Source organism: Triplophysa rosa, linkage group LG18 (assembly GCF_024868665.1).
Source record: "Triplophysa rosa linkage group LG18, Trosa_1v2, whole genome shotgun sequence".
NCBI classification, from domain to species: domain Eukaryota; kingdom Metazoa; phylum Chordata; class Actinopteri; order Cypriniformes; family Nemacheilidae; genus Triplophysa; species Triplophysa rosa.
The window spans coordinates 9,015,544-9,040,923 of record NC_079907.1 but is presented as its reverse complement, the minus strand read 5'-3'; the positions used below and the strand labels follow the sequence as shown (position 1 = coordinate 9,040,923).

The 25,380-nt window shown below is 38.0% G+C and overlaps 1 protein-coding gene across 1 annotated transcript in view; it reads left to right on the top strand.

Moving 5' to 3' along the window:
* Positions 1-1,082: 1,082 nt before the first annotated feature.
* Positions 1,083-25,380, top strand: part of cacna1g (calcium channel, voltage-dependent, T type, alpha 1G subunit) — a 198,710-nt gene continuing 174,412 nt past the window's right edge. The window contains exons 1-2 of the mRNA XM_057359457.1: positions 1,083-1,696; positions 2,177-2,484. Of these exons, the coding sequence (XP_057215440.1) occupies positions 2,184-2,484 (301 nt within the window). The 5' untranslated portion in view covers positions 1,083-1,696; positions 2,177-2,183. The remainder of the gene's footprint in view (positions 1,697-2,176; positions 2,485-25,380) is intronic.

Below are 25,380 nucleotides of genomic sequence, written 5' to 3'. Positions count from 1 at the left end.
CTCTCTCTCTCTCTCTCTCTCTCTCTCNCTCTCTCTCTCTCTCTCTCTCTCTCTCTCTCTCTCTCTCTCTCTCTCTCTCTCTCTCTCTCTCTCTCTCTCTCTCTCTCTCTCTCTTTATTTGTACTCATATGCTATATGAATACTCTGTATCCCCAATGCCAGAGTACCGTTATGTGCTAGACCTAAAGTGCAAAATATTAATGTACTATGTCCTGCTCTATTATCTGATGTTAAAAATTAACATATTTCACATTCTTTGAAAGGATATAATAATAAATATATGTAGAATACTCAAGATAAAGGTATTTTAGGTAACCCCTAAATCTCTTCAAAGCACATCGTCATCAAATTTGAAAGACAAAAACAAGAATGCAGCTGAATTCAGGGATTTTGCTTTGACATCATCTAATAAGGTTTGTTGTTGGGTCATCCCGTTCAACAAAAGCCTGTGATTGAATTAGAAAGCTCAGTCTCATAAAAAGCTCAGTCTCGGAAAGGTGTTGACATTGGCCAGCTGCCGTCTAAAAAAGAGTTTCATTTTCTCCCAGGATACCAAATTCCAGTTTTAAGTGAGCCTGAAAAAAAAATCGCCTTTCAAAATGTATTGATGAAGAAATTAACTTTTAGATTTTTGTTGTAGAGAACTTAAGGGTGGTGCAACACATTTTTAAATATTAAATTTCTTATATTTTTATTTTTTCATTTATATTTATTTACTATTAAATGTGTTTGAGTACCAATAAAGCACCATTAAAAAATACACCTTGTAGGATAGCAGTTAATAAGACACTCTAAAAATCTTTTTACGTTTTTCTTTATTCTATCTTTTTCTACATAAATGTCTTGCTCAATAAACATGGTCCAATCATATAGTGGAGTTTGGTCCAATCCCAAAATTCTCCAGGTTTTATTGGCTCAGCGTAAACAATGAGGTTCCAGCTGTTTCAGCAGACCTGTTAGAACCACTTTGAATGACATTTCCGTTATCCAATCAAAACACCGAGGGAGTTTGTCTTAACTCTGATTGGCGGAGGCGCATGTGAAGGTGGGGATTGGAAGTTGAATCCGAATCCAGCTGTGAATTGGTTCGCACGAGCGGATTCGTGCTAAAGAGCGTTTTGCCGACAGGGAGAATCATTGGAGACTTCTGTATTTTCGCAATAATGGACAAGACTTCACCATAGAGATCTCTGTTGCGCATCCTGTCGTCTGCGTTGGAGCACAAGGTTTTCCTTTTAATATGCAGACTGAAAATTACAGCTTGCACCTTTAGAAAAGATTTCTTAAGGATTGCACTCATTAAGGATTTAATTGTCACTGTTGCGAATGCTTCTGGGCTGTAGATCTGCGGTGCTCTAAGACAAAACTTCTTTTACCTTTCTTGCATTACTTTTAAGTGTGCGCGCAAAAGGAGAAAACGAGCGGAGCGCACATTTGGGAAGCAGTTTTGCAAGACTTGCCCTTGTTTTATTCTTTTTTTGGTCATCGAAATAAAATGTTCAAACCTTAAGACATGATGTCCAAGCGTCCGTGAGATGCTCATAATCCTGCCTGTGCTTTAACTGTCACCTGAAAACTCATCTTGCCAGCTTCAATTGATCTTATTCACTACCATCATTTGGACTGCTTTTTCCCAACAGAAATGATCATGCGATGAGTGAGCTCGATCTGGGCATATTGTCAGAATCAATTACAGGTAAGAAATGAACATTTTAAATATTTGACAGTATTATTGATAAAGCGGAAGGATAATAATATATCTGATCATTATAATGTCGCTCCTTTGTGTAAGATACTGCTCACTTTTAAGTACGCCATAATGTAATATTAATGTACAATCTTTCACATGTAAAATTGATTTGTATCAAATTTTAATTGTTCTCCCCTAATGTGTATTTCTCAGTATGGGCGATTACCAACCAGGGAATTATATTAATATTTATAGCCGGACCAATACGTATCGATTACTTCAAATAGTGCAACCTCAATAAAATGTTGTTGTTTATGGTTATCATTAAACGGGGATGTGCACGACTATTTTAACCCTATCAGACATTTAATCCGTTTCGATTAGTTTCCACGCATTTCTTCGCACTTCTCCATTGCGCAAAACAAGTCTCCAGATTTTTTGTAATACACCTATGCACAGCTATTAATGTGTGCATTTTACTTCAAGGGGGTTAATGATGGCTGAAGATGGAGGAAACATCTCCGAGGACCATCAGGTGAGGGAAGCAGAGGGCAGATCCTCTCTTCAGAGGACTTTTATACGACTTAACGACCTGTCCGGTGGCGGGGAGCGCGGCGAGCTAGAGTCTGATGGAGGCGAGAGGCGGGAGAGCGCAGCCGGAGCAGCGGCGGAAGACGCGTCCGCTTGCGGCGGGGAAGCCTTGCCCTATCCGTCTATGGCGCCGGTTGTGTTTTTCTATCTGAAGCAAACTACGCGCCCGAGGAGTTGGTGTCTGAAAATGGTTTCCAATCCATATCCTTTTAAACTCAAACGCAAGTCCTTTGCCTCAACTGGATGGCGAGGACGCGCTTTCACGTGCGCGCACCTGTACAGGTAGGACGCGCTGTGGTCAATGGCGCTGTGTCTTTCATCCAGCGTGTCAAGGTTTGAAAACATTATTTTCGATACAATATCATGACATAATTCTAGGTTTATCTTGGTAAGCGTCATCAGCAGGCATCATTGAGAAAATATATCGTATAATGCCCTGATAATATAATAACTCATAAAGGCCTTTATCCAGCTAAGTATTTTTTGAGGAAAGTGCTGTCAGTTTAATTTCAGTCTGTTTTTGCTACAAGAAGGATCTTTACACTCGGCAGAAGTGCTCTATATCCTGCAAAATATCAGAATTTATTAGACCTGGCAAGCACAGATGTTACCCCAACAGTCTCATAACTGCCTGACGCAGTTGAGTGCATTTGTATGACAAACAAGCTGAGGAAGGTCATTATATTCCATTAACTGGCCAACAAGGCATTTCTCTTTGGCAATGTATGCCATTACATCAGATTTTAGTGCTGATGGGTTAAGTTATTTGCATGGTGTCTTGAATTTCTGGGGCAGAGAGATACACGAATACGAGTGTTTTTGTCTTTATATGATCAGAATTTGCAAATATGATAACATGAAATTGAAGAGCTGTGAGGGTATTGGTAATTTGGTAGGCATCCATACCTACACAAAGATCCGTCAGTCACCTCATTGTTTGACGTCTGTAGCATACTTTTGTCCAGTTTTGCTTATTGCTTAGATGACTTGGATGTTTGCAGTGATTTTCTTTCTGTGCTCACTTTGAAAAGTCAATAGCTGCATATTTTTTTCATATGCCTTTGTGATTCGCTAAACCACAGTTTAAGAGAAATCCACTGAGAGCGCCTATAACAAGCGGTTTAGATTAGTCACATCTTTCTTCAAATGACTGTAATGTTTAGGGGGTTGTTAGAAGCTCTCATCCCCGCAGCGGTGAGATGATTTCATTTTGTATCCGAAGAGGCTTCCCTGTTTGGCTGCCAGTCGGTTCTCTGGAAGAAGAAAACGGTCTTGATTGCAACAGTGTGAGCGTGTGTGAGTCAGAGGTGTGGCCTTGCACTTGGGTATAGGTGCTCTATGTTTGGTTTTGGATGGACTGCCTCATGGAAGGAAAGAATGCTCTTTTGGATGGGGCACACTGGCTGGATGTGATTGTGATGTCTGGGTTCAGATGTTTTGTTTTTCTTCAGTAGGAAATATGATGAGCCTTGCGGGCTCTGAAAGGCTGCCCAATCAAACACACTCGTCTTCCCCCAGCTCCCCTTTCTCAACCTCCTCACTCTCTCCTTTTTTCCCATCAGAGCATCCCACGTCTCTGAAAAATAAGACGGCTTTTTAAAACGGTGTCGCGGGCCTTGTGGTTCTTTCGGGTTTTCTGCTGCTCTGGGATTTCTGTCTGCTCTTGCCATTGCATTTCCATATCCTAAATGCCACTGTTTCTACCGTGTTCCCATTGGCGCAGAGGTCCAATGTACTCCTGCACTTAGCAAAGGGCTGGGCCAAAGGGATCCTATTAAAGTGGTCAAGGAATTGCCCTTTTTTGAATTTTCGTACTGCACAGCTGCACACGCAATCTGTTCGCTATGCAGCGGGGATCTATGCTAGTTGTTTATTTTGATTTTAGAAGGCGGTGGGCAAATAAATAAGTGGCACATGTGAAGTAAATTGACATCGTGGTGCACTGGTATTAACAATAGAGTCAAAACCAATATTGCAACTACAGTAATGGAGCGGATTCGATTGTACAGTTTGCATAAATGGGAGTGTCCTTCTCAAATCCCTCTGCAAATTTATTCACAGCACTGCCCCCTGTGATACCATCTCATGTAATGATTCCTTATACAACAATATCTGTTCCTAGATCATTGTTGCGGCTTAAAGTGTTGTCTGAAACCCTGGGACTCATTATAGCGGAACACATTTATTTATACGTATAGATGACCTTTAATACATCTCTGTAGCCATTAAATAAAGGTCACTGTTTTTTTAATAGTTTGTAATGTATCTCAGATCGATCCTCTGTTCTTATTGGAGGTTAGTGAATCAATGAAGAACCTAATTTTCATACTTTTCTTCCACTTTTGGGACCTAAAACTGAATTAGAATTTCACAAGCCCAGTGTTACAACGTCTGTCGATCTCAATTGTCATTTGGCTCGTGCATCAGTGGCATCACTCACCCAGTTCATCAGAAAAAGGTCTTTATATGATTGATTTGGTAATAATGAAGGGGTTTTCTAAATATGTGTGTTTCTGTTACATATCAGTGAATTATTGTACAGGATTAGTGATTCATCATGCTGTGTTTGTAGTCTGTCATTCAGTAATTCTCTCCCCTGAGTGTTAGTCTGGCTCGCTTGTCTTTCTTCATGGAGTTTTCCAGGGAACCTCCAGTACGCTTTCTGTAGCAGCTTGGGTAGCCTATTCTGGAAATGTGGCTGTATCGGTGTATGCACACTTGTGCTTGTTTTCATGTTGCGTATCAATTGAGAATGTATGCCATAGTGACTCTGATGTCTGGCAGGCATACAGTGGTCCCATAGGTGCATCCACTCAGCCAATGACCTGACTCTTGAGACTAGAGAATATTTTCAGACAATTGGAAACAAGTTTCACTTGTATCTCATTTTGAAATGGCAAGCAGTTGAATCTCAAGTATCAAGACAATGAAAGAATTTTAATTAAGTCATAGCCTATTTTACATTTACATTCATGGATTTGGTAAACGATTTTATCCATAGTATTTGCTGTGCATTGAAAACAGTACCAGTCAAAAACTTACTCATTCTTTATTTAGATTTTTTGGCCTTTTAGAATGCAAGTAAACTCATTGAAACTATAAATTAGGACAATTGTAACTTTGGGAATTATGTTGCAAATAATAAAATAAAATAAAACAGTAATATTTTAGCATCTTCAAAATTGCCAACCTCTGACTAGAATTGGCAAAATTGTTGTCTTGGCATTTTATAAGCCATCATCTTGAGGTCTCACCCGGGAAGCATTTTAAAGAGAATTCACATCTATTCAGAGCTCTTATTGCCTGCTTTGTCTTTATTATTTGGTTCATCCAAGTCATCCATTTCAGAAATATATTTTTTAAATATTGTTTTGTTTTCTAATAAAAGAAATGTATGTGTTGGCACAATTACATTTGTGTCTATAAAAGGCATTTCAATCATTTGAGCATAGCATACACCTTGAGATTTTGAAGATTTTGCAAACTTTTGACCGGTACTGTATATTATGCATTTCTTGGAATTTAATTACATACAGTATGCAATACCAGTTAAATAAAAAAGCGCTATACTTTGCATACGTTGGTCTTTCTATAGTATTTTCATAATGCTTTTATTGTGTCTCCCTGCCATAAACTGCTTATATGAGACACAAATGTTGAAACAGCCAATTTCTCCTAAATGTGTTCAAGATTCAGTAATCTTCCATAGTGATACTATCAGTACAGAGAGTAAGGCAAACTCTTTCTATGTGTTTATTGTCTGTTCATAAGCTGCTTTGTATTTCCATCTTTCAAAAACAGCTGTTATTTAGATTTAGTGGTAGTGTTTTATCCGGTGCTAGCTGAGATGCACCGTCAGATATATCTAAGTCATCAAACTCACAATAAAAACAACTTATTGCTGACAATAAACTTGTTCCTTAATTGCAGTCATGCTTTTCAGCAAAAATAGAAAGAGTTCTGCCAAGACAGACTAAAGTGATGAGAGAGTATATAAGGGAAGTATATAGAATTTACAGGGTATGTGTTATCTCAATAATTCCTAAAGAAAAATGGAGAGTAATCAGTTATCAAAGCTAAAGAAACAATAAACAGAATCTTGCTTACTTGGCACTTGACTATGTGCCCATATGACTAGATACCTCCCAGGATGGCACTTCAAGTCCTCATTATGGACTATAAACACATCACAGAAGTTTCAAGTTTCTAGAATGTCTCTGCATGTGGCCAGAGCAGCAGTATCATCTCCAACATAGCAGTAGGCCTTGGAGACCTCACCCACATTACATCAAAGTCAGAAAAACAGTGTCAAAAAATATCTGTGTTAAATTTGTGATTTGGCCATGTAATGTATAAAACGCAAGACTTATCAGACCAAACTCCATTACTTGCTTGAACAGCAGTCTTTTCTGTACATGTACAAGAGTGGAGAACCCCATGGCTGTCTGTCAGGCACCCCTCAGGCTTTAGGAGAACTGTAATCTGCTTTAGCAATACAGCTACATATCATCGAACAATAAGTCAGGTATAAATATAACTTTTAGGAATGCAAAGTTGGACTTGTTTTTTCTTTCTTTTCCTTTGCTCTCCTATCTGTCTTTGCTTGTCCGCAGAACACGCAACAGTTGTTGACACATTTGATCTGTGTGTAAAATAATAGAACATGAACCGAGCTCCTATTCCATCAGCCGGGCTGGCAGACTGGATGGGGGACATACACCACATCTAGAGACTAAGAGCAGGCAGAAAACACAAAGGAAGAACTCTTTACAATAGCCTATGGGAGTTTTAAGAATTAATTTCTGATGTAACAAAAGCTTTGTTTCAGGCTTTGTTTTCCCTTTCCCTATTAACTAACCTGAAGTGATATCATCTGCTCCATGACGATAATACCTCCCCACGTACATCACACACTACCGTTACCTACTGTACCACAGCCAAGTCCCAGACCTGGAAACACAGGGTGAAAAACATACCGTGTACATCCTTTTCACCTGACGCACCCAACCCATTTAATACTAATAATGAAATCGCTCATTAGTTAATAGTTATGTCCCATGTAGTGCCACAAATCTACATTGCTTTGTGAGCATAGGATGTGATTTATATCAGCTGTATATATTTGTCAGGATGGGGAATGAAGCATGCAAAAATGCTGTTCATTAGGAAATGAGCCCATCCTGAGAGTGGCTCTCTTACTTATCTGGGTTTGGGTTGCTGGCACCACCCGCCACTGTCTGTTATGTACTCGTATAATATCGCCAACGCGCACGGCTTGGCAACGTTCTGTTTCTTATGCGTTGTTATTCCTGCTATAATTGGTGGTTTTGTTTCCAAACGCTATCATACTGTTGATTTATGAAGACAGATTTTTAACTCTGGAGGCAATCATACTGCTAACTATTCACAATTAATCACAATTTACCCCCTGAATCCTTCATGTGACAACCAGAAATTGAGCATAAACAAAAGATGTAAGCTAAAGCTGGAGAGATGCAGCCAATTTTGACATGCAGCAAAATGGTCATTACTTTGGGTTCAGTATTTCATGATTCCATCTTTTCTAGCCTTTTTTCTATGAAAGCTCTATTCCACATATTTCAGCCTGAATCCCATATATGCCAAGTCTGTGAATTAATGTACAGTGGCTCATTACAGGGTCCTGTCAAAGCCAGACATCTATAAGGCCTATATTTGAACAAAGAGGGAAGTTATAATTACAGACAGACTGGTCTAGGCCTCTATTTCTTGTCTTGCTATCCGCCAATAGCCGCCAGTGCTGGAATCTATAGCGTGTGTACGATATCTTTTAGCGTAAACAGACGTTCAATATGGAATACTTTTGCGTGCCCCAAAAAACGTCATACGCGATAGGTGCCGTTGTCTGGAAAATATATTTGCACGTGAGCTTTCCAAATGAAGATGAAATTAGATATTTGATCTCATACATTTCCTTTTTTGAAAAGTCAGAACCTTTGAAAGTGAGAACCAGACTAACTCCTTCGGTCTCTAAGTGCCGTTCGCTCTTTCAATGTCGTGAAAGTAGAACTCTGGGCTGTTTGAGTTGTGCATCACTGAGCAGTCAGGTTTCAGTGTTTGTTTCTGCGAAAGTCTTTCTGTTTGCAGTGATGCGTGCTAAAGTTTTCGATCAGATTTGAAGTATTTAAAGTTTAAAGCCACTGTACATTATCATTCTTGTTTCATGAATGTTTGTGAGCTTTTGCTTTAATGTTTTCTTGTTTAATATGAGTAAAGCTTTCGGTCTGGTGGCACTTTTAAAGGAATAATTCTCTCAAAAATGCAAAGTCTGTCAGGTTGATTAAAAGATGTATGCTTGTATTTTTTTGGAACATACACACACACAACTTTAAAGGATCATCACATAGATTCATGCAACCACAGTGACAGATAAGATGGCATTTAATAACCTTCTTCGTTTTTCAAGGAACCTATCAATATTGTTGTATGGAAAAGATCAATGGGAAGAACAACGAATATAAGAAAATGATAGAAACAATGCGACCATAAAATTGAATATAATTTGGTTTCTGAACCCTAAAGGAGTATATTACTGTGTGTACTGTATAGCGTGTGTCTCAAGTAAATATGAGTGCATACAGACTTGTTTACACTTATCCTCTGAAATAGATAAACCCCACTGCTTTACGTGCACTATTTAGTGCAATCCCATTTCTACCCCTTACCCCTACACTAGGGGTGTCTTGATTCTCTTTTGGTTGGAGGGGTAGGGGTAAGGGCCATATAGCCCTTCAAAAGAAGATTTTTCGGGACCTCACTTCAAACGAAGAGGTATGAAATTTTCCATCATGGCTGCTCATGCGAGTATAATGTAAGCCTTTATTTTTTGCCTTAATAAGGATTTAAACAACAAATAATCATCTTGTTTATGTTAAATTTAATGTTGTGTTCAGTTTCTTGTCTTGAATACTTGAAACGTTTATAAAAAGTCACTACATTCGGCTAACCTAACGCATTAATGATTGCACGATAGAACCGCAACATATACAATAGAGGGTATGCATTGACATCACTTTCCCACATGAACACGCCGGGACACGCTCCCTTGAGTGGTAAAACTAAGGCAAAATGGCTGCATTCAATAGGAGGAACAAAAACCGGGACTAAAACATGCAATTATTTGCTGAAACTACAAGCAGCTGGACTCGACGGTGATCCTCACGACTACCTTATTGCTTACAAAGGAATCATGTGTTCTTAGACACTCAAATGTTGCGCGGAATTGCGTTTCCTGATATTGTAACCATTCATTTTGCCCAGTGTTTTACCACTCAAGCAGGCGCGGTCTGGCGTGTTCACGTGGGAAAGTGACGACACGTGCATACCCTCTATTGCAAAAAAATAATTGTAACCAGGGCCGTCTCCGGAATGCAATCACGAAACGGGGCAAGCAGAACGCACTCCGAGCCTCCAACCAATGCGGCGAACAGACGGGGTTGTCTGTTCGCGATCGCCCTCCGATTCCCCGCCTGGGAATCGATCACAAACACCGGGTTAAGTTAAACGCGCTCTTCCTTCCCCGCAGGGGCGTAGCTCCATGGGTGGCCACGGCTACCCCTGAATGATGGATGGCCACCTATCTGGCCACCTTTGTTGTGCGAAGCAGTTTTAAGATGTGTGTCGGAGTTTACGGAGTGCTGCGCAGATCATTTAGCGTATGCACTAAAAGTAACGCGAGAACATTACTCTCGCGTTAATATGATGTCATACGCGGATGCACTGACGCAAACAGTCTGAGCGCTATAGCTGAACAGCTGCTAACCGCTTCGTGACAGGTACTGTCTGTGTACCATGAAAGTTCATCGCGAGCAGAAGGATGAGGTCAGAGGTCTTGTTTAACTGGATTTCATTAATTAATTACATTTTCGCAAAAGTTTAAGTTGGGGTACTGCAATGTTTATTTTCTATAAAAAATGCTAACTTACTGCAAATGATAGCTAGCAAATTATTTTAAAATAATGTTAGCACATGAAAGCATTGCAAATAAATAGTTTACTTTACGTTCTTTGTGTATGTTTTTGACCAGCAAACTATGTGTAATGAAGAATTGGTGTAAATTACAGTAGAAGTTAAAGAATTTCTGTCTGTAAGGATTTTTTGGTCACCCTAATAAAATTACTGGGTCTTACCTGGCCACCTCTAAAAAAAGTTCTGGCTATGCCCCTGCTTCCCCGGCCCGCTTGCGACCGCACTCCGGAGAACGGAGGGGTGTGTGGTGAGCTGCTTTTGATGAAAAAGTTTAGGGTCACTTTTTAGGCTGTAATCCTTGAAACTGATATGACTACAGCTGACAGCAGCATCTTGGAAGTTTGTGATAAACATTGCCGCATCTCCGTAGGATCAGTGACATATTATAATGACGTATGACAGTGTATGTAGTGGTGTCCCATTTCCAGTGGTGTAAAGTATTGGAGTAAATGTACTTAGTTACTTTACTTAAGTATCTTTTTGGCTACTTTGTAGTTGTACTGAGTATTAAAGATATTAGCAACTTTTACTCTCTACTTAACTACATTTTTGAACAAGTATATGTACTCTTTACTCCACTACATTTGTAATGACTAATGCAATTACACATTACATTTTGCATGGCACCTATCTTATAATTAATATTGCCATTTACAGGGCAATGAAGGTACTACAATCTTGTGGATTTTGCCCTAACTTACAAAAACTTGTCAACATGGCTTCTTTATATGAATATGAGTGCAGTATCAGGTAGATGTCAATCGCTGGCGGTTTATACACGGTTAGCCCTTACCCGCTATTTCTACAGTAATATATTGGCAACACTGTTGCCAGCTAGTTACTGTAGGTCACACATCTACAAAAGCTCTTATTTTTAAAACTAACTCTTCCTAAATGTGCTCTAAACATGTTTGCTCAAAATTTGACCATATGGTGGGACTATTGCCATGAAGTGATGTAAACCAGTAAAAAGAATGTATAGTATTTCAATTTTCAAAAGTGCTCTCACACTATATAGACAAAATATTAACCTATAGAATGAGTCGGACACAGAGAAATGAACAATTCACATATGAATCTCAACAATGGTGACAATCAACTGAACAGCTTCATGCTGCAATGCATGCTGGGTACATAGTACAAAACTCATTCATGATTGTTTGTCACCATTGATGAGGTTTGTATGTCAAGTGTCTAACTGTGTCTCAATTGCAAAGAAAGATTTTCTGACAGAGATCTTTCCATTATAACATGTAATCACTTTACCAAACATATCTTAATAAATCTTAAATGCTATATTATTATTATTTAATGATTGAATTCTTTCAGATGTATCTTCAGTTACTAAGCAAACATAAAGTTGCGGTTCCTGTAAAGTCCCTTTCAGTGTTATTGTATAAGTGTACATTTTAAAGCTACAAGAAAGTCAAAGAGTCCAACCAAAGCAAACACTGATCGCCATAATGGTGACTTAAAACATAATTGAACCACTATGAACTCGAGTTAAATCTCAATAAGATCTTACACAGATGACAGAAATAAAGTGAAAGTGGTGTCTGTAATATGTGAAGATGTTATTGATGTTTGTGTTTAATTCTCCTCTGGTGAAATCTTGACAGATTTATTGTGTTCATCTGTTATTTACACTTGTTCATCTAAGACTGTGTGACTTAAGTGCGTTAATAGATTCTTTAATAATGTATCTTCAAACAGCCATTGCAGTAGTTTACTGTAAAACACCTACAGTAACTAGCTGGCAACAGTGTTGCCAATGTATTACTGTAGAAATGGCAGGTAAGGGCTAACAGTGTATGTGAAATGAGGACATGACTGCAGCTGGCCATGAGGCCCAAACCAGCATGTCCAGTGCAAAAAGGCTTTGACTTTTTAATTCTACTTAACATTATTTTATTTATCTGTTATATTGAAGAGACCTTTTTGAAGGACTTTGGTTTACTTATGAGCACTTGAGCTTAAATGAGATTTAGGGTGTTTGTAATGACGTAGGTTATGGTGTCGACCATGATTTGTTGCAATTTTGAGGTGTTCAGTCTTATTATGATTTAAGAAAATAAATGCGATTGCTCACCTCACAAATCAACTGTTTCTAGTTTTTCACTGACATGTCTCTTAAGTGTTGAGGACTAGTGCTGCTTTGAGCCTACATTCAGTATGAGTAAAATACTCAAGTACTGTTAAAATCAGATACTCAAAGACTTTTACTGAAGTCGTTTTGGAATTGGTGACTTGTAACTTGTAATGGAGTAATTTTCACTGCAAGGTATCTGTACTTTTACTTAAGTATGGTTTTCAGGTACTCTTTACACCTCTGCCCATTTCTTAGGGGAATGTTTTAGCCCTTCCCATTGCCACTCTGTTTCAAGGGGCAAGGGGCGAAGGATATAAAATAGAATTGGGATTGGGCCTTACTCATCACAATTGTCCCTATGTATGACCTGAATCAATGAAAGAAAAAAGGAAAAGCGAATGAATCAAGTTGAATTGGTTGTTTGAGTAACACCGATTATTATCGAAACGCCAGACTTTTGGAAACTTGTTTCAAGAAAGAAAGCTTACTATTGTTTTCCTCTTTGACTGCGCGTGTATATATTTTTCTTCTATATTACCTTTTGTCACTTTCTGCTTGGCCGCCCCCTGCCAATCTTCAATCTCTCAACACACAATCTCTCTTTTTCTCTCTCTCTGGGCTATTCCGTGAGATGTCTGTAAGTTTATATAGGAATCAGTCCAGGATTTTCCTACCAGCTTTTTCTCATTAGAGAATTGGAGGAGACTGGAGAAGTTGAGGGGAATGGCATGAGGCAGGAGAGGTGGGGGAGGGAGAGAGAGAGACAGAGAGAAAGAGAGGGAAGCAGGGGTGAGACGTATGTTGGCCAGCTTAACCGAATTCCCATACGGCCTCTGAAGCTCATTACCTTTACCCCTTGTTTACTTTCTTTTTGTCTTATTACCAGTAAGATCTAGCCTTTCCAATCCCTCTCACACACTCTTTTCCTCAATGTTCTTCTGCCCGCTACAAGTGCGCAGAATATATTTCTGTTTTCAATTCTTTTCAGTTGGACTTTATGCTTTGAAGTACGACTGCAGTTTCACACATATCAACCAACATGGGTTTAAATATCCTTTGTGTGGACTGTGGTCCAGAGAGCAATACATTAGATTGGCTCTTGTGTTTTTTAATCTGGAGGCTGGGTATGATTGTGTAGGTTAGTGTTTATGTGTATCTTTACCATGGGTGGTTGCATGACCAAAAAATCACATTTTATTGAACTCTTGTGTAGATAATTGTGACCCTGTCTGGGAAAAGCAGGCTATGATTTCAATTTTGGACATGGCCTCACTTAGTCAATATTAAAGATATTAAGGTTATTTTTCACAGAATGTTCTTTACATTATGTAGGATGGGATGGTTTTATGTTTTCACAGACAGGGTCGCAATTATGTAGAAATAAAAAAGGCCTAAATAAATTAGTAGTTGACAAATTAATGTAAATGTGCCCTATGGCGTGACAGCAAACATTTAGAAAAAAAACTTGCATAAGAGCGATTTATCTTCATTGTTACTTTATATTATAAATATAGATATTAATTAAATAGAATCATATTATTAACAGTTTGTTTTCTAAATTCTAAATGTCACAGCATATAGGACACATGTATGATATATTTGTCAACCACTCAAATATAGAATCCATAATAAATGAGATTTCATTTCTCAAACCCTCGAATACAATTTTTCATAAAACATGAATCATAAGTCTGGCATCCGTGCTAAACATTATCTAGCACTTTATGGTAAAAACAAAAGATTCTAATTGGTGAAACTGATTATGTGATGATGATTCAGAGTGGCTCATTTAGAGAAACAGTTCACTGAAAATATGAAAAATTTCTCATAATTTATTTACTCACCCTGAAACCATCCCATATGCATAGGACTTCCTTTCTTCAGTTGAACACAATTGTAGCTATACTTAAAAATGTTAAAATATCTCATTTGTAAGTTGCTTTGGATAAAAACATCTGCAAAATGAATAAATCTGCATTTTAATAATAAATATGTTATATACAGTGTTATACAGTGTTATACAGTATACAGTGTTATAACAGCAGTTTTCATGGGGGACACTATTTTGAAGCTCCAAATAGCACATCCATCATAAAAATAATCCAAGACTTCAGTGGGTTAATAAATGTCTTCTGAAGCAAAACAAGAAAACATCACGTTACATCATATACCTCTTGGATGGCATCAGGGGGAGTAAATTCTGAATTTTTAGTGGAATGTTGTGAAATGTATACCTGTAAGCTTGATACATACCATTATGCTGCCCAGCCCCAGTGTTTACATGTGTGGGGAGGCATTTGTGCTTCGGCTTGTCAAGAGGTGAGGCATGCTGGATTGCTTTGCTGTCCCTTGCAGGGATGTCTGACTGGTTTTGAGAATCCCTTTTTTGGACATGATCGACTGGAGGGGTGTGCCACAGGTGGCAGTGATAGACCCCAGGACTGGTTTATCTGCTGTGTCGTCCCACCCCTCATCACCACACTTAGAGGCCCCTGACCCCCCTGGTGTCATCACAGTCTTACTAGTCACCATGCTCAACCTAGTGTTTGGTAAAAGAAAAAAGAGATTTCTTATTAGTGATAAACCTCTTGCGTTATAAATAGCTCTTTAAAGCAGAAAGGGGCGTTATGTAAGCCTGCCGTGTTATCTTCTCCTCGCCATGTTGTTACCACGTTTTGGGTTTCCTCCACTGTGTGACAGAATCTCTAGGATTAAAAACATCTGGCTGGAAGTTTAAAGCACATCTGATCCAAAGGAAAAGGAAACCCTGTGTACTTTTTTGTACTGTCTACTCTTATTTTTTTATGAATTTAAAGCTGCATTCTGTAACTTTTTCATGTTTTTGGTTAATAGTAAAGAAAAATCAGTTAAAACTTTCTGTGGATCTTACCCCGATTCAGAATGGTAAGCGTATAATAATGATTTATAAAATGAACTGTCTGGTCGGATTTTGCGAGAAATGCCTGTGTGACGTCATTTGGCGTGAAGATAAGTTTGTAAAGTAACCTGCAATTTTATGTTTCAAAAAGAGAGGGCGATATGAAAGCAATTATTACATATTGCAACACTGTTTTATTTTACAGAATTTTTACATGTTTGGAATAAGGCATAAAAAATCTAGTGGTGAGGTTGCGAATTGCAACCAATGGCTTACTCCACCCCTCCCTTTCGAAGTACTATGGATGCACGGAACTAAGATGTCGTCGCGTTTTCACTTCTTTGCCGAAGATAACATATTTACGAAATGTGCTTCGTAGAGCAGTTTGTCCATTTAGGGCTACTGTAGAAACAACATGGCGAATTCCATGCAAGGGGACCCGCAGTGCCGGTGTAGATAGAAATAGCTCATTCTAAGGTAATAAAAACTTAACGCTTCATTATATAAGGTCTTTATACACCTCTGAAGACATTGTTATGTATGTTATATTGCATTTCTATCAAAACTACACTACACACTGGACCACTAAACTACATGTCTTGTGAACTTTCAGAGCTGGTTTTGTTAGAAAGACTCGCATTGTGCTCCAATACTGATTGTCTCGAGCTTGTCCAAGCAATCCCCGCAGTACATGTCATTAAAAATGGCTTCCTGTAGGCACACCTCAATATTTTCAAGCTATTATGCTGCCAACACTTGAAAAGTGGGGAAAGGGGTTGGAGGCCTGGGGAAACCTTCCCAGAATTCCAAGGCCATGCAGTAATTACTGTAATAGCGTAATGCTTCATTGGCTTTTATTGAGACCCATCCAGCCCTATAGCAGTCACTAACAATTATAAAACAACTAATCTGGTGTAAAGCTCAGTGTCTCGTAGTCCGGCAGTTTCCTGTAGTTGATGAGAAACCACTGTGACATTTACGGCATCCAAACCATTACAGCCTAATAACTGCGGGTGACGCCGTCCTCGCCGGCTACAAATAAGATGGAAGAACTCTGGTAATTCTGTTACATTTGAATGTCATTGCGTCACCTGTGAGAGGGCCTGCGTGCAAACGCATGTGACAGACGGAGCGGCATAAATGGAAAACTTTAACCTTTTACTGCTGTGAACGGGAAGATGTTAGGCCTGCAGATTTGATGATAATGACAAGACAAAACGGGGACAAACAAAGGTGGCCTATTGTCTCTGCATGGCATTGACAAAGAAGCGGCCTGCTCGCTGCTAAACATCTTTCTGTTTATCTGCCAAAGCCTGGGGATTTCAAAACAGCTCTGTATCAATGTGAAAAGTTTTTGCTTGGCATATTTAGCATACTTTGGTGTTTTTGAGCTCATTCAGTACAGATTTTTTCACTTTGATCGGTTTCTTTTGATTCAAAGATATCATAAGCAATCTTCGTCCCTTAAGGCTTCGCATGCACCGAGCAAAACGCCTGTAATCTGGCGTAGATTAAGCACTGGAGTAAGGCTCCCCCCACCCGAAAAGGTTTTAATTTTTATACGGTTTCATTTTTTTCTGCCCACCCTCTCCTTTGGCCCCCACGTTTTATTGGGAATTCATCGCAGGGTTGTTGTTTTGTTAGTTGGAGCTAGTTTTGTACTTTGGAGAGGGAGTTTGAGATTTTAATTCTTTACATTAGGCAGGAGATGGAGTGGATAAATGTTCTCTGTGTTTCTGTGAGGGTGTGTGTTTGATAGAGTTGTCTTGTGTACGTGTTGCTGTCACACTGTGTAAGGGGGTGGAGGGGAGACACGGTCCTCGTGGTTTGCGTGTCTCTTGTTAACATTTTTTGTTCAGGATTTCCTACAAGATGTGGCTACAAAAACAGTTCCAGACCCCTCCACTCTTCGTATGCTCCCTCCCTCTCTCAGAAGACAAAAAGACAGAAAAAAGAAAAAGAGAAATCTGCTTTTAATTTAAAAGCAAGCCATAATACGCCAGCGTCATCTGGGTCCTAAAGTCCTCACTTGTTTAAAATTGAACAGTGAGAAAAACAAAGCAAATACTTTAGGTTTAAATGAATGGTTCACTTCAAAATTGCATCTTTGTTAACCTTTACTCACCCTGATGTGTTTGGAAACCTGTGTGACTTTTCTTTCATCAAGATTTTTGTCAACTTTGTCTTTTGCATTTTATATATATATATACTGTATATACAGTATATATATATATATATATATATATATAATATATGTAAAATACAGGTTTAGAATAATATAAGAGTGAGTAATTGATTACAGAATTTTCTTTTTTGTGTGAATATGACTTTAATACAGAGTACTAAATTATTTAAATCTTTGAATTTTAGTTTTTATGCTTTGGTTGTGTTGTGCTACTCTGACTATGATGACCCATCAACAAATCATTACATTTTGTTGTAACTTGTTATTATTACATTTTTATTGCTTTTTTATTATTTATGATGCTTAAACTACGTAAAATGATACGGTAAAACATGTTTGGCTCATAGTAATTGATTTAAAAGAGCATGAAAAAAGTTTAATGCATTGCAAACATTTTGATCAGAGTCATAGTCTTATCTAACAGGGTGGTTATCCGATTCATTGCTTGCGGGGCTTATTCTAAGACTAAAACCACATGCTATTATAGTGTCGGATTACAACTGTCCTCATGACCTCACAACACTTGCCTTCTTATTGAGTAATTCAATTAAGGGTTTTATGATGTTTTCTTTTTCAGGCTTGTGCAGAAATCACTGGAGGTCCACTAATGAGCTTTAAAGGTCCAGTGTGAATTTTTTTTTGGAGGATCTATTGACAGAAATGAAATATTATATACGTAACTATGTCTTCAGCGGTGTATAAAGACCTTACACAATGAAGCGTTATGTTTTTATTACCTTAGAATGAGCTATTCTGTCTACATACACCATGGGTCCACTTGCATAGAATTCGCCATGTTGTTTCTACAGTAGCCCTAAACGGACAAACTGCTACACAGAGCGTGTTTCATAAATACGTTATCTTTGACAAAGAAGAGAAAACGTGATGACATCTTAGTCCTGTGTCAGCCACCATAGTGCTTCGTAAAGGAGGAGGGAGGTGTGGAGTGATCCTTAGGTTGCAATTCACAACCTCACCACTAGATGCCGCTAAATTTCATACACTGGCCCTTTAAAAAGTGTGGAGAGAAAGAGGCCCTTTATGTTGTGACCAAGTGTTTGCAAATGCCCGGGCGTGAATAATGAATCGTACGGTGCGTATGGGGCAATGATAAAGTAACAAGTGGTCAGCAGTGTGTTAGAAAAATTCCTCTTGAGTTGTTAGAGTCGTAGGAAAACATGAAGTTCAACAACGCAGAAACCTTCAGAGGGTATCGTATTTTACACCCGCCATGCCATCAAACCCGAACCCTCCTGATGACATTTTCTTGATATGTGTCCACTTTCATCCCTGCCTTTGTGAATCTTCCATAACACCAAGGCCTTCTGTGGTTACGGCTACTGAGATGTAAGGTGACATCCTCAATGTTTTGAGCACTAAATCACATATGTATAGGGAGTGGTCTTTGATTCTTTAAAAAAAGCAAACAGGCTGTCAGTGAGATGAAAAAGGCCACAGTTTTGGAGTGTTGTACACAGACCGTCTCATGGGAAGCAAATGAGAGTCTTGGCCTCCAAGTTGCTCTTGCCACATCATTTATCTTGTCCTGTGGAGTGTAATCATCGGAGCACTGCACAGTTGCTCGGGCGGTCTGTGTCCAGGGAACACTCCAGGGGGCTTCCGCCTCTCGCTAGCTGAGATGCTGACCTGTAAGAGAGCCGAGACTGTAGTTGTGTCCCAAATTATATTCTGTACATTTCGCATTACGTTCTCTAGTATCTAGCAAATTTAGAAGGGTAGTATTGTCTCGATTTAGGAGTTTGGTTATTTTGAATAGGTCAGACAGGGTGGTTTTGCTGCTGAATTTTTTAAAGGAAGCGTTACACCAAAAATGAAAATTCTGTCTTCATTTACTCACCCTCACCCTGTATAAATTTCTTTGTTCTGATGAACACAGAAAGATATTTGGAAGAATGCTTGTAACCAAACAGGCCACCATTGACTACCATAGTAAGAATCTGTAAACAAAAGAAGATATTTTAAAGCATGTAGAAAAGCAAACCTCACCTACTGTATATCTGTTACGCTACCATCTTTTGTACATGCTGTTTGACAAAGTTACGGTTAATTCCGTACTAAGACATGCAGGGACAAACTATTACTTGTGCAAAACATGAATGTGAATTATTTAGTCAGCAGCCAGTTCCCTTTTAGGACATTTAGACACACAGAGAGCAAGATCGTGAACTTGGTAGCGTCTTCAGGCAGGAGGTTGGGGGTGTTTCCAACATTAAGCGTTTTATTGAAACAACTACTGTTAAACCTCCTCATTATTTTAGATCTACCGTCACTCTGGTTGTGAACTCATCTGACTTGCTGCAAAGTCATCTAAGCTTTAATTGGAGAATTACAACGCATCATCTGCCCAGAATTCCCTCGCTTCCATCTTTATCTCTTTTATTCCTTTCCCCTCATCCCTTTTTATGATTTAATTCACTCTGACTGGCCAGGCTATGAAGGGCATGGAAAAGAAATACAGTAATACTGGACTAATGATATTATCTATTTAACACAATTCTTGGGTCAGTCGGTGAAACTGACTAGCAGAAACTCACCCTTGGTTTGTAGAAATATCTGCTGTAGTCTCTGCATTGTCCGGAATGCATGGAGGACATTATTGGGTGACTTTGTATGATCAGAATTTATGTAACAAATTAGGACATTTCCGCTCATTGATGTATATAAATTTCTTGAAACTTAATGCCTTACACAAAACTCTTAATGAATTTCAGATGTTTTGAACTGTACTTCATAAACAGAGGTTTTGCTTTTCGTGAGTCGAACAATCTGATTTTGATTTTGTCATTTTTTGTCTTTGCAAGTGCTTTCCAGTTTTGTGCAATATGCATCAGACGGTCAGTAAACAGATTGTTGGCGGCACGTGGGTGTGCCATCTGAGTCAGTCTTGATTTTGGACTTCAAAACCTTTTGGCTTGTACTGTAGGTCAGTGGCAAATGTAATATTGTTTTTATTCCGTTCTTGTTTAATTTTCTCTCATTCTTAGTCTTTTTAACACAGTTTCTCAGTTTTTGCGGTATGCTCCCGTGTTTCAGAGTTGTCATGGAGATGCGTTTTCCAATTTTTAAACGGCTTCTTACCTCTAGTTTTATTCTCTCTCTCACACTCCTCTTTCTTTGCTTTTTTCTACCTTTCATGGTTTCTTTCCTCCATGCGTTAGTTGCCATGGTTTCCCTCACAGAGTGTAGTTGAGGTGTGTAAGCCTGCCCATGCCTTTAGTTTTCATTGCGCCGCCAATCAGTCTGATATCTCTACTGACCATCTCGCTTTGACAGTACACCAGGAAACAAGCTTGGCTTGAACATTTCTTACCAAGAATGGCCGCAGATAGTTCTGGACCGTTTCACCCTGAGGACTTTTATTGCATTTTAGTATTCTGCATGTTCTCCCAGTTCTCTTTTATTGACTTTGGCAACAATCAGTTCCCTTTTTTAGATTTTATTAAAGGAACAGTACACTCAAAAATGAAAATTCTTTCATCATTTACTCACCCTCAAGTTGTTCCAAATCTGTATATATTGCTTTGTTCTGATGAACACAGAGAAAGATATTTGGAAGAACGCTTCACTGTAAAAAAAATTAAGCCTTCACAACAAAAAAATCTTAGTACTAATTTCCCCTCGCTTTTTCTTGTTCACTCAACTTTTTGAAATACAAGTTGTACTGACTTAAAATAATGAATTGGAGATACAAAATATAATTCATTGGGATAACTCAGGATTATTAGTTGTACTGACTTAAAACAAGTACTGTAATTGGAGATACAAAAAATAATGAATTGAGGTAATTTAGGATTATTAGTTTTCTTGAGGTATAAAAAATTATGCTTAAATCATTAGTTGTCACAACATAGTCAAGTTTACATTATGAACAACATAAATTATTTTTGTTGGCTGAACAAAGAATATAAATTGGTTATTTAAAAATAAACAAATATTTTTGTCTTTTACTACAATTTGAGTAAACTTTGATCAAACAACTGCTTGAACAGTTTGAGTTACGTTGGGTCTGCACTTACACCTCAACATTCAACACACAAATCTCAACCATGGTAACAATCAAAAACCATCATTCATTAAAAAAACTCTAAACACAACAGATAACAAACAGTAACTACAAGATTAAAGCATAAATTATTCCAGCAAGAACTAAAACACTAATCTTTAAAAGAAAAACAAATAAGAAACATCGAATTGAACATGCTGCAGTGCATCTTGGGAACTTTCGAACTCTTGTTTCTTCATTGTACATTGACGTAACTCAATTTTTTACATTTATAGAGGTCTTTTTGAGTGAACTTGCAAAGAATTTTTCACACAACTCATATTTTTAAGTTAATGAAGAAAATGTTTGTTTACAATGAATGAACTTATTAAAAGAAGTTCTGTGAACTTTTTCATGGACTTTTGCTCAACCAACACAACAAAATTAGTTGTTTGAACTTTTTTTGAGTTGGGTTTTTTACAGTGTTGTAACCAAACAGTTTTTGGCCACCATTGACTACTATACTAGATATTTTGAAGAAGGTAGGAAAACAAACACTTCTGAGGCTCTTTTGTCTACTATTGTAATTTTTCCTGATGATGACAGAATTTTAATTTTTCGGGTGATCTGTTCCTCAAGTCTTTTTTTTTAGCTTTAGTAATTACACGTGTATCTGAATAGTCCTAATTATAGTTTATTAATTTAACCAGCATTTCTTTATTTATTTAATCAATATAAAATGACTGAATGACTGAAACGAACTGTGTAGTTGTAATATTTTTTGTGTCATTGCTATTATTACAATCTGCTAAAATCTGTCGTTGTTTTTGTCTGTTCTATTGTTTCATCAGCAGTTGATTCTCTGTTAGAGATGCTTCAGTGTTTGTGTGAAATGAAGTGAGGTTCAGTTCTCATCGCTGTGTGTAACAACATCTGGATCTCTGCTTAATATAGCAAAAAGTCAATTAAACAGTACAAGTGGAAATCTTTTTTTTTACATTTTACATGTCTATTGCTTTTAATCTATTCTAGAAACAATGCTTCAGTGAGAATCTCAAAGCTTTAGCAGTTTTGAGGTGTCACAGCACTTTAGGTAATGCGTCCAGAGCCGCTGGATAAATTCCATCTGCTGCATTTTAACTCAAAGCCGCATTTAAAAAAAAAAACAATGTCTGGTTAAACGCTCAAGAGGACCTGTGCATAATAAACTGCACGATACAAGGCTGACTTCTTTTCACAAGCTCCGCAGTTCACTTTATTGATTTTTCTGTCTTAAGAGAAGTCAAGGAATGAAATTGATACCTTATATCTCTGCTTGAAAATCTATGCGTATCGGCTTTTGCCAATGAATGGCTTCCTATTGCTTTTGTGACAATGTTAAGGCGGACACTCTGGAAGGAAGTCTGAGAGTGCGGACAGGTGCTAATGTGACCTATGGAACTGTGAGAAGATGACAGGTGGAGACAATTCCTCACAGACACACCTGAAAGCACTATTATGCAGTCTGACAGGAAGTCAGATGTAAGCGTCCATGTGTTGTTGGTGTTCTTGCGTAAAAAGCTTATGTGTTTTTGTGATGGAAAAAGCTTCACATTAAACTCAGTTGACTGACGTTCATATGCATATATTATAATTATTTTATGATTTTAACTGTAATAAGTGTGCAGAGTACACTTGCATAGTTGCAACAGATGCATCATAGAGGAGACTGTGACATATTTTCACACTTTGGTTTATTTTTGAATAACGTTTTCTTCATAGGCATATACCTTTACAGTTCTTTTTAACATTTCCACTGTTATTCCCCCCGCCCAATTTTTTACGTTGACTTTTACTGGGTCACGTTGCCACACTATTTGGGGTAAGTTGTCACACTGGGAACTTAACATGAAACACCCTTGACATCAATTTGATTTAAACATATGCCCAAAAACTTGAAAGGTTACATTAATGCATGGCATAAAATCATTTTTCACATTTGACAACCTGCCCCATTTTAATGTGGCACAACATTAAGCGTTACATTTATTATATATAGTAGTACAAAAAATATAGCCATTTTCTTACTGTATCCCAATCCGATTTTGGTTGTGTTTTACTTGTTTACCCAGCCGCTGTTACAAAAATACCCTGGTATAGCCTTTGTGACAACTTTCCCGTGTCATCAAGCCCCTGCCAACAGGTGTGATTAAAGAGCACCAGGCTCTGTGCATACAGCAGGCATATTTTTCTACATACAGTATGCGGATGGCATAATCCAGTGAAACTCGCTGAGCGATCTGATGTTTTGAAGAATTGTGGTTTTTGTCTCATCAGTGTGCGAGCGCACACAAATAAATGTGCCAGAACGTCTGTGCCACGGAAGATGAGAACTCATACTCTTTTCCATTTATTGAATGGGAACAGTGACAATAAATGTTGTGGAAGCAGATGCCTCAGCATAAATTTTATTCGGAGGACGGAAAGATGAAAGCACACTCGAGGAGATGCATGTATGAAAGCAGAGGATGAAAACACACACCCTCCGCTAGATAATGCTGATTGTATCCTATATCTGCGTATATCTCTTTCCATGGATAATAGATTAAAAATGAATTGAATTGGTCAAAACAAACATTTATCATTGTTTGAGGGTAATGCGTGCGGAATGATGATGTGGGTGGTGCTTTTTCTTTAGCAAAATAGTTTATTTCTTCCAAAGCCAAGGCATGGATAGCAGGGTTGTACAATATTCAGAATTGAATTGAGAATGACCCCTAAATTCCAATTCAATTCTTGAATTTGAATTGAGATTGCAAACAGGAAGCTGAATTGCAATTCAAATTGCAGGAAGTAGAATTGGAATTCCATAAAATTCAAAGAAATCCATGATACATAATTAAGGTGTATTTAACAACGAAGCTTTACAGAATATATTACATATGATTACAACATGAATTTCATGCAGATATTATTGTATGTGTACACAGTACTTTATTATAGTAAATAGGCCTATTTTTTTACCACACATTAACATTAAAAACATACTCTATAAAACAGATCATTAAAATTGTATTAACTTTCAAATTGTGGAAAATGATAGGATAGCACTTCATTTCCCAGAATACCTTGCTGTATCCAAGTCCTGTTGACCATTAGATGCAACAACGTTACCCTGTAAAGTACTTTAATAAATGATAATTGCATTTACCAAAACATTGTTTCATTTGATTACTTTGAAATGAGGATATTGCTAATTATTCAACATTAAGGGAATGTATGCTTAATGTTAGTGTTTGTACTTCCATTAGGAAGAAAACTGTTAAAAGTGTCACATTCTCACTGATATGTGATAAGAATGAATTTCTCTGAATTGCAATGAATTCAATTCCACTTCCTGTAATTCCAATTCCAATTCAATTCTACATCCTGTAGGGTGTACATTCATTTAATTGAATTCTGAATTTTGCACAGCCCTGATGGATAGCTAGGGGACTGTGATGGATGTTTTGAGTTAGTACATGTAAAATTGCTGAAAAAAATGGTGTGGGCAAAAATAAACAAAACCTACGCTAGTGAGGCCTATCACAGTCCCTCATAAGGCTATAACCTCATTATATGACGTGAAACCATGATATTCAATTTTCACAGACAACACTGTCTCAAATCCATCTTTACGGCACTGAGGGGGAAAGCTGGTGTTTTTAGCCCGAGGCCAGAACTCTATCACTCTTATCTAGCAGAGAAATGTCTGTGTGTGTTAGTGACAAGTACAGAGGGGATTGCTTGACAGCATGTTTTACTCTCATATTTAGACCAAGTCTCCATCTTTTGTGCCTTGAAACCTTCCATAGGTCTCAATGTTTACACCATCTGCCCGTTTCGTTTAACGTTTTTTAAACCCTCACATTTCATCCTAAGAGATGTACTATGTAGTAAAATCTCTTCTTCTATACTT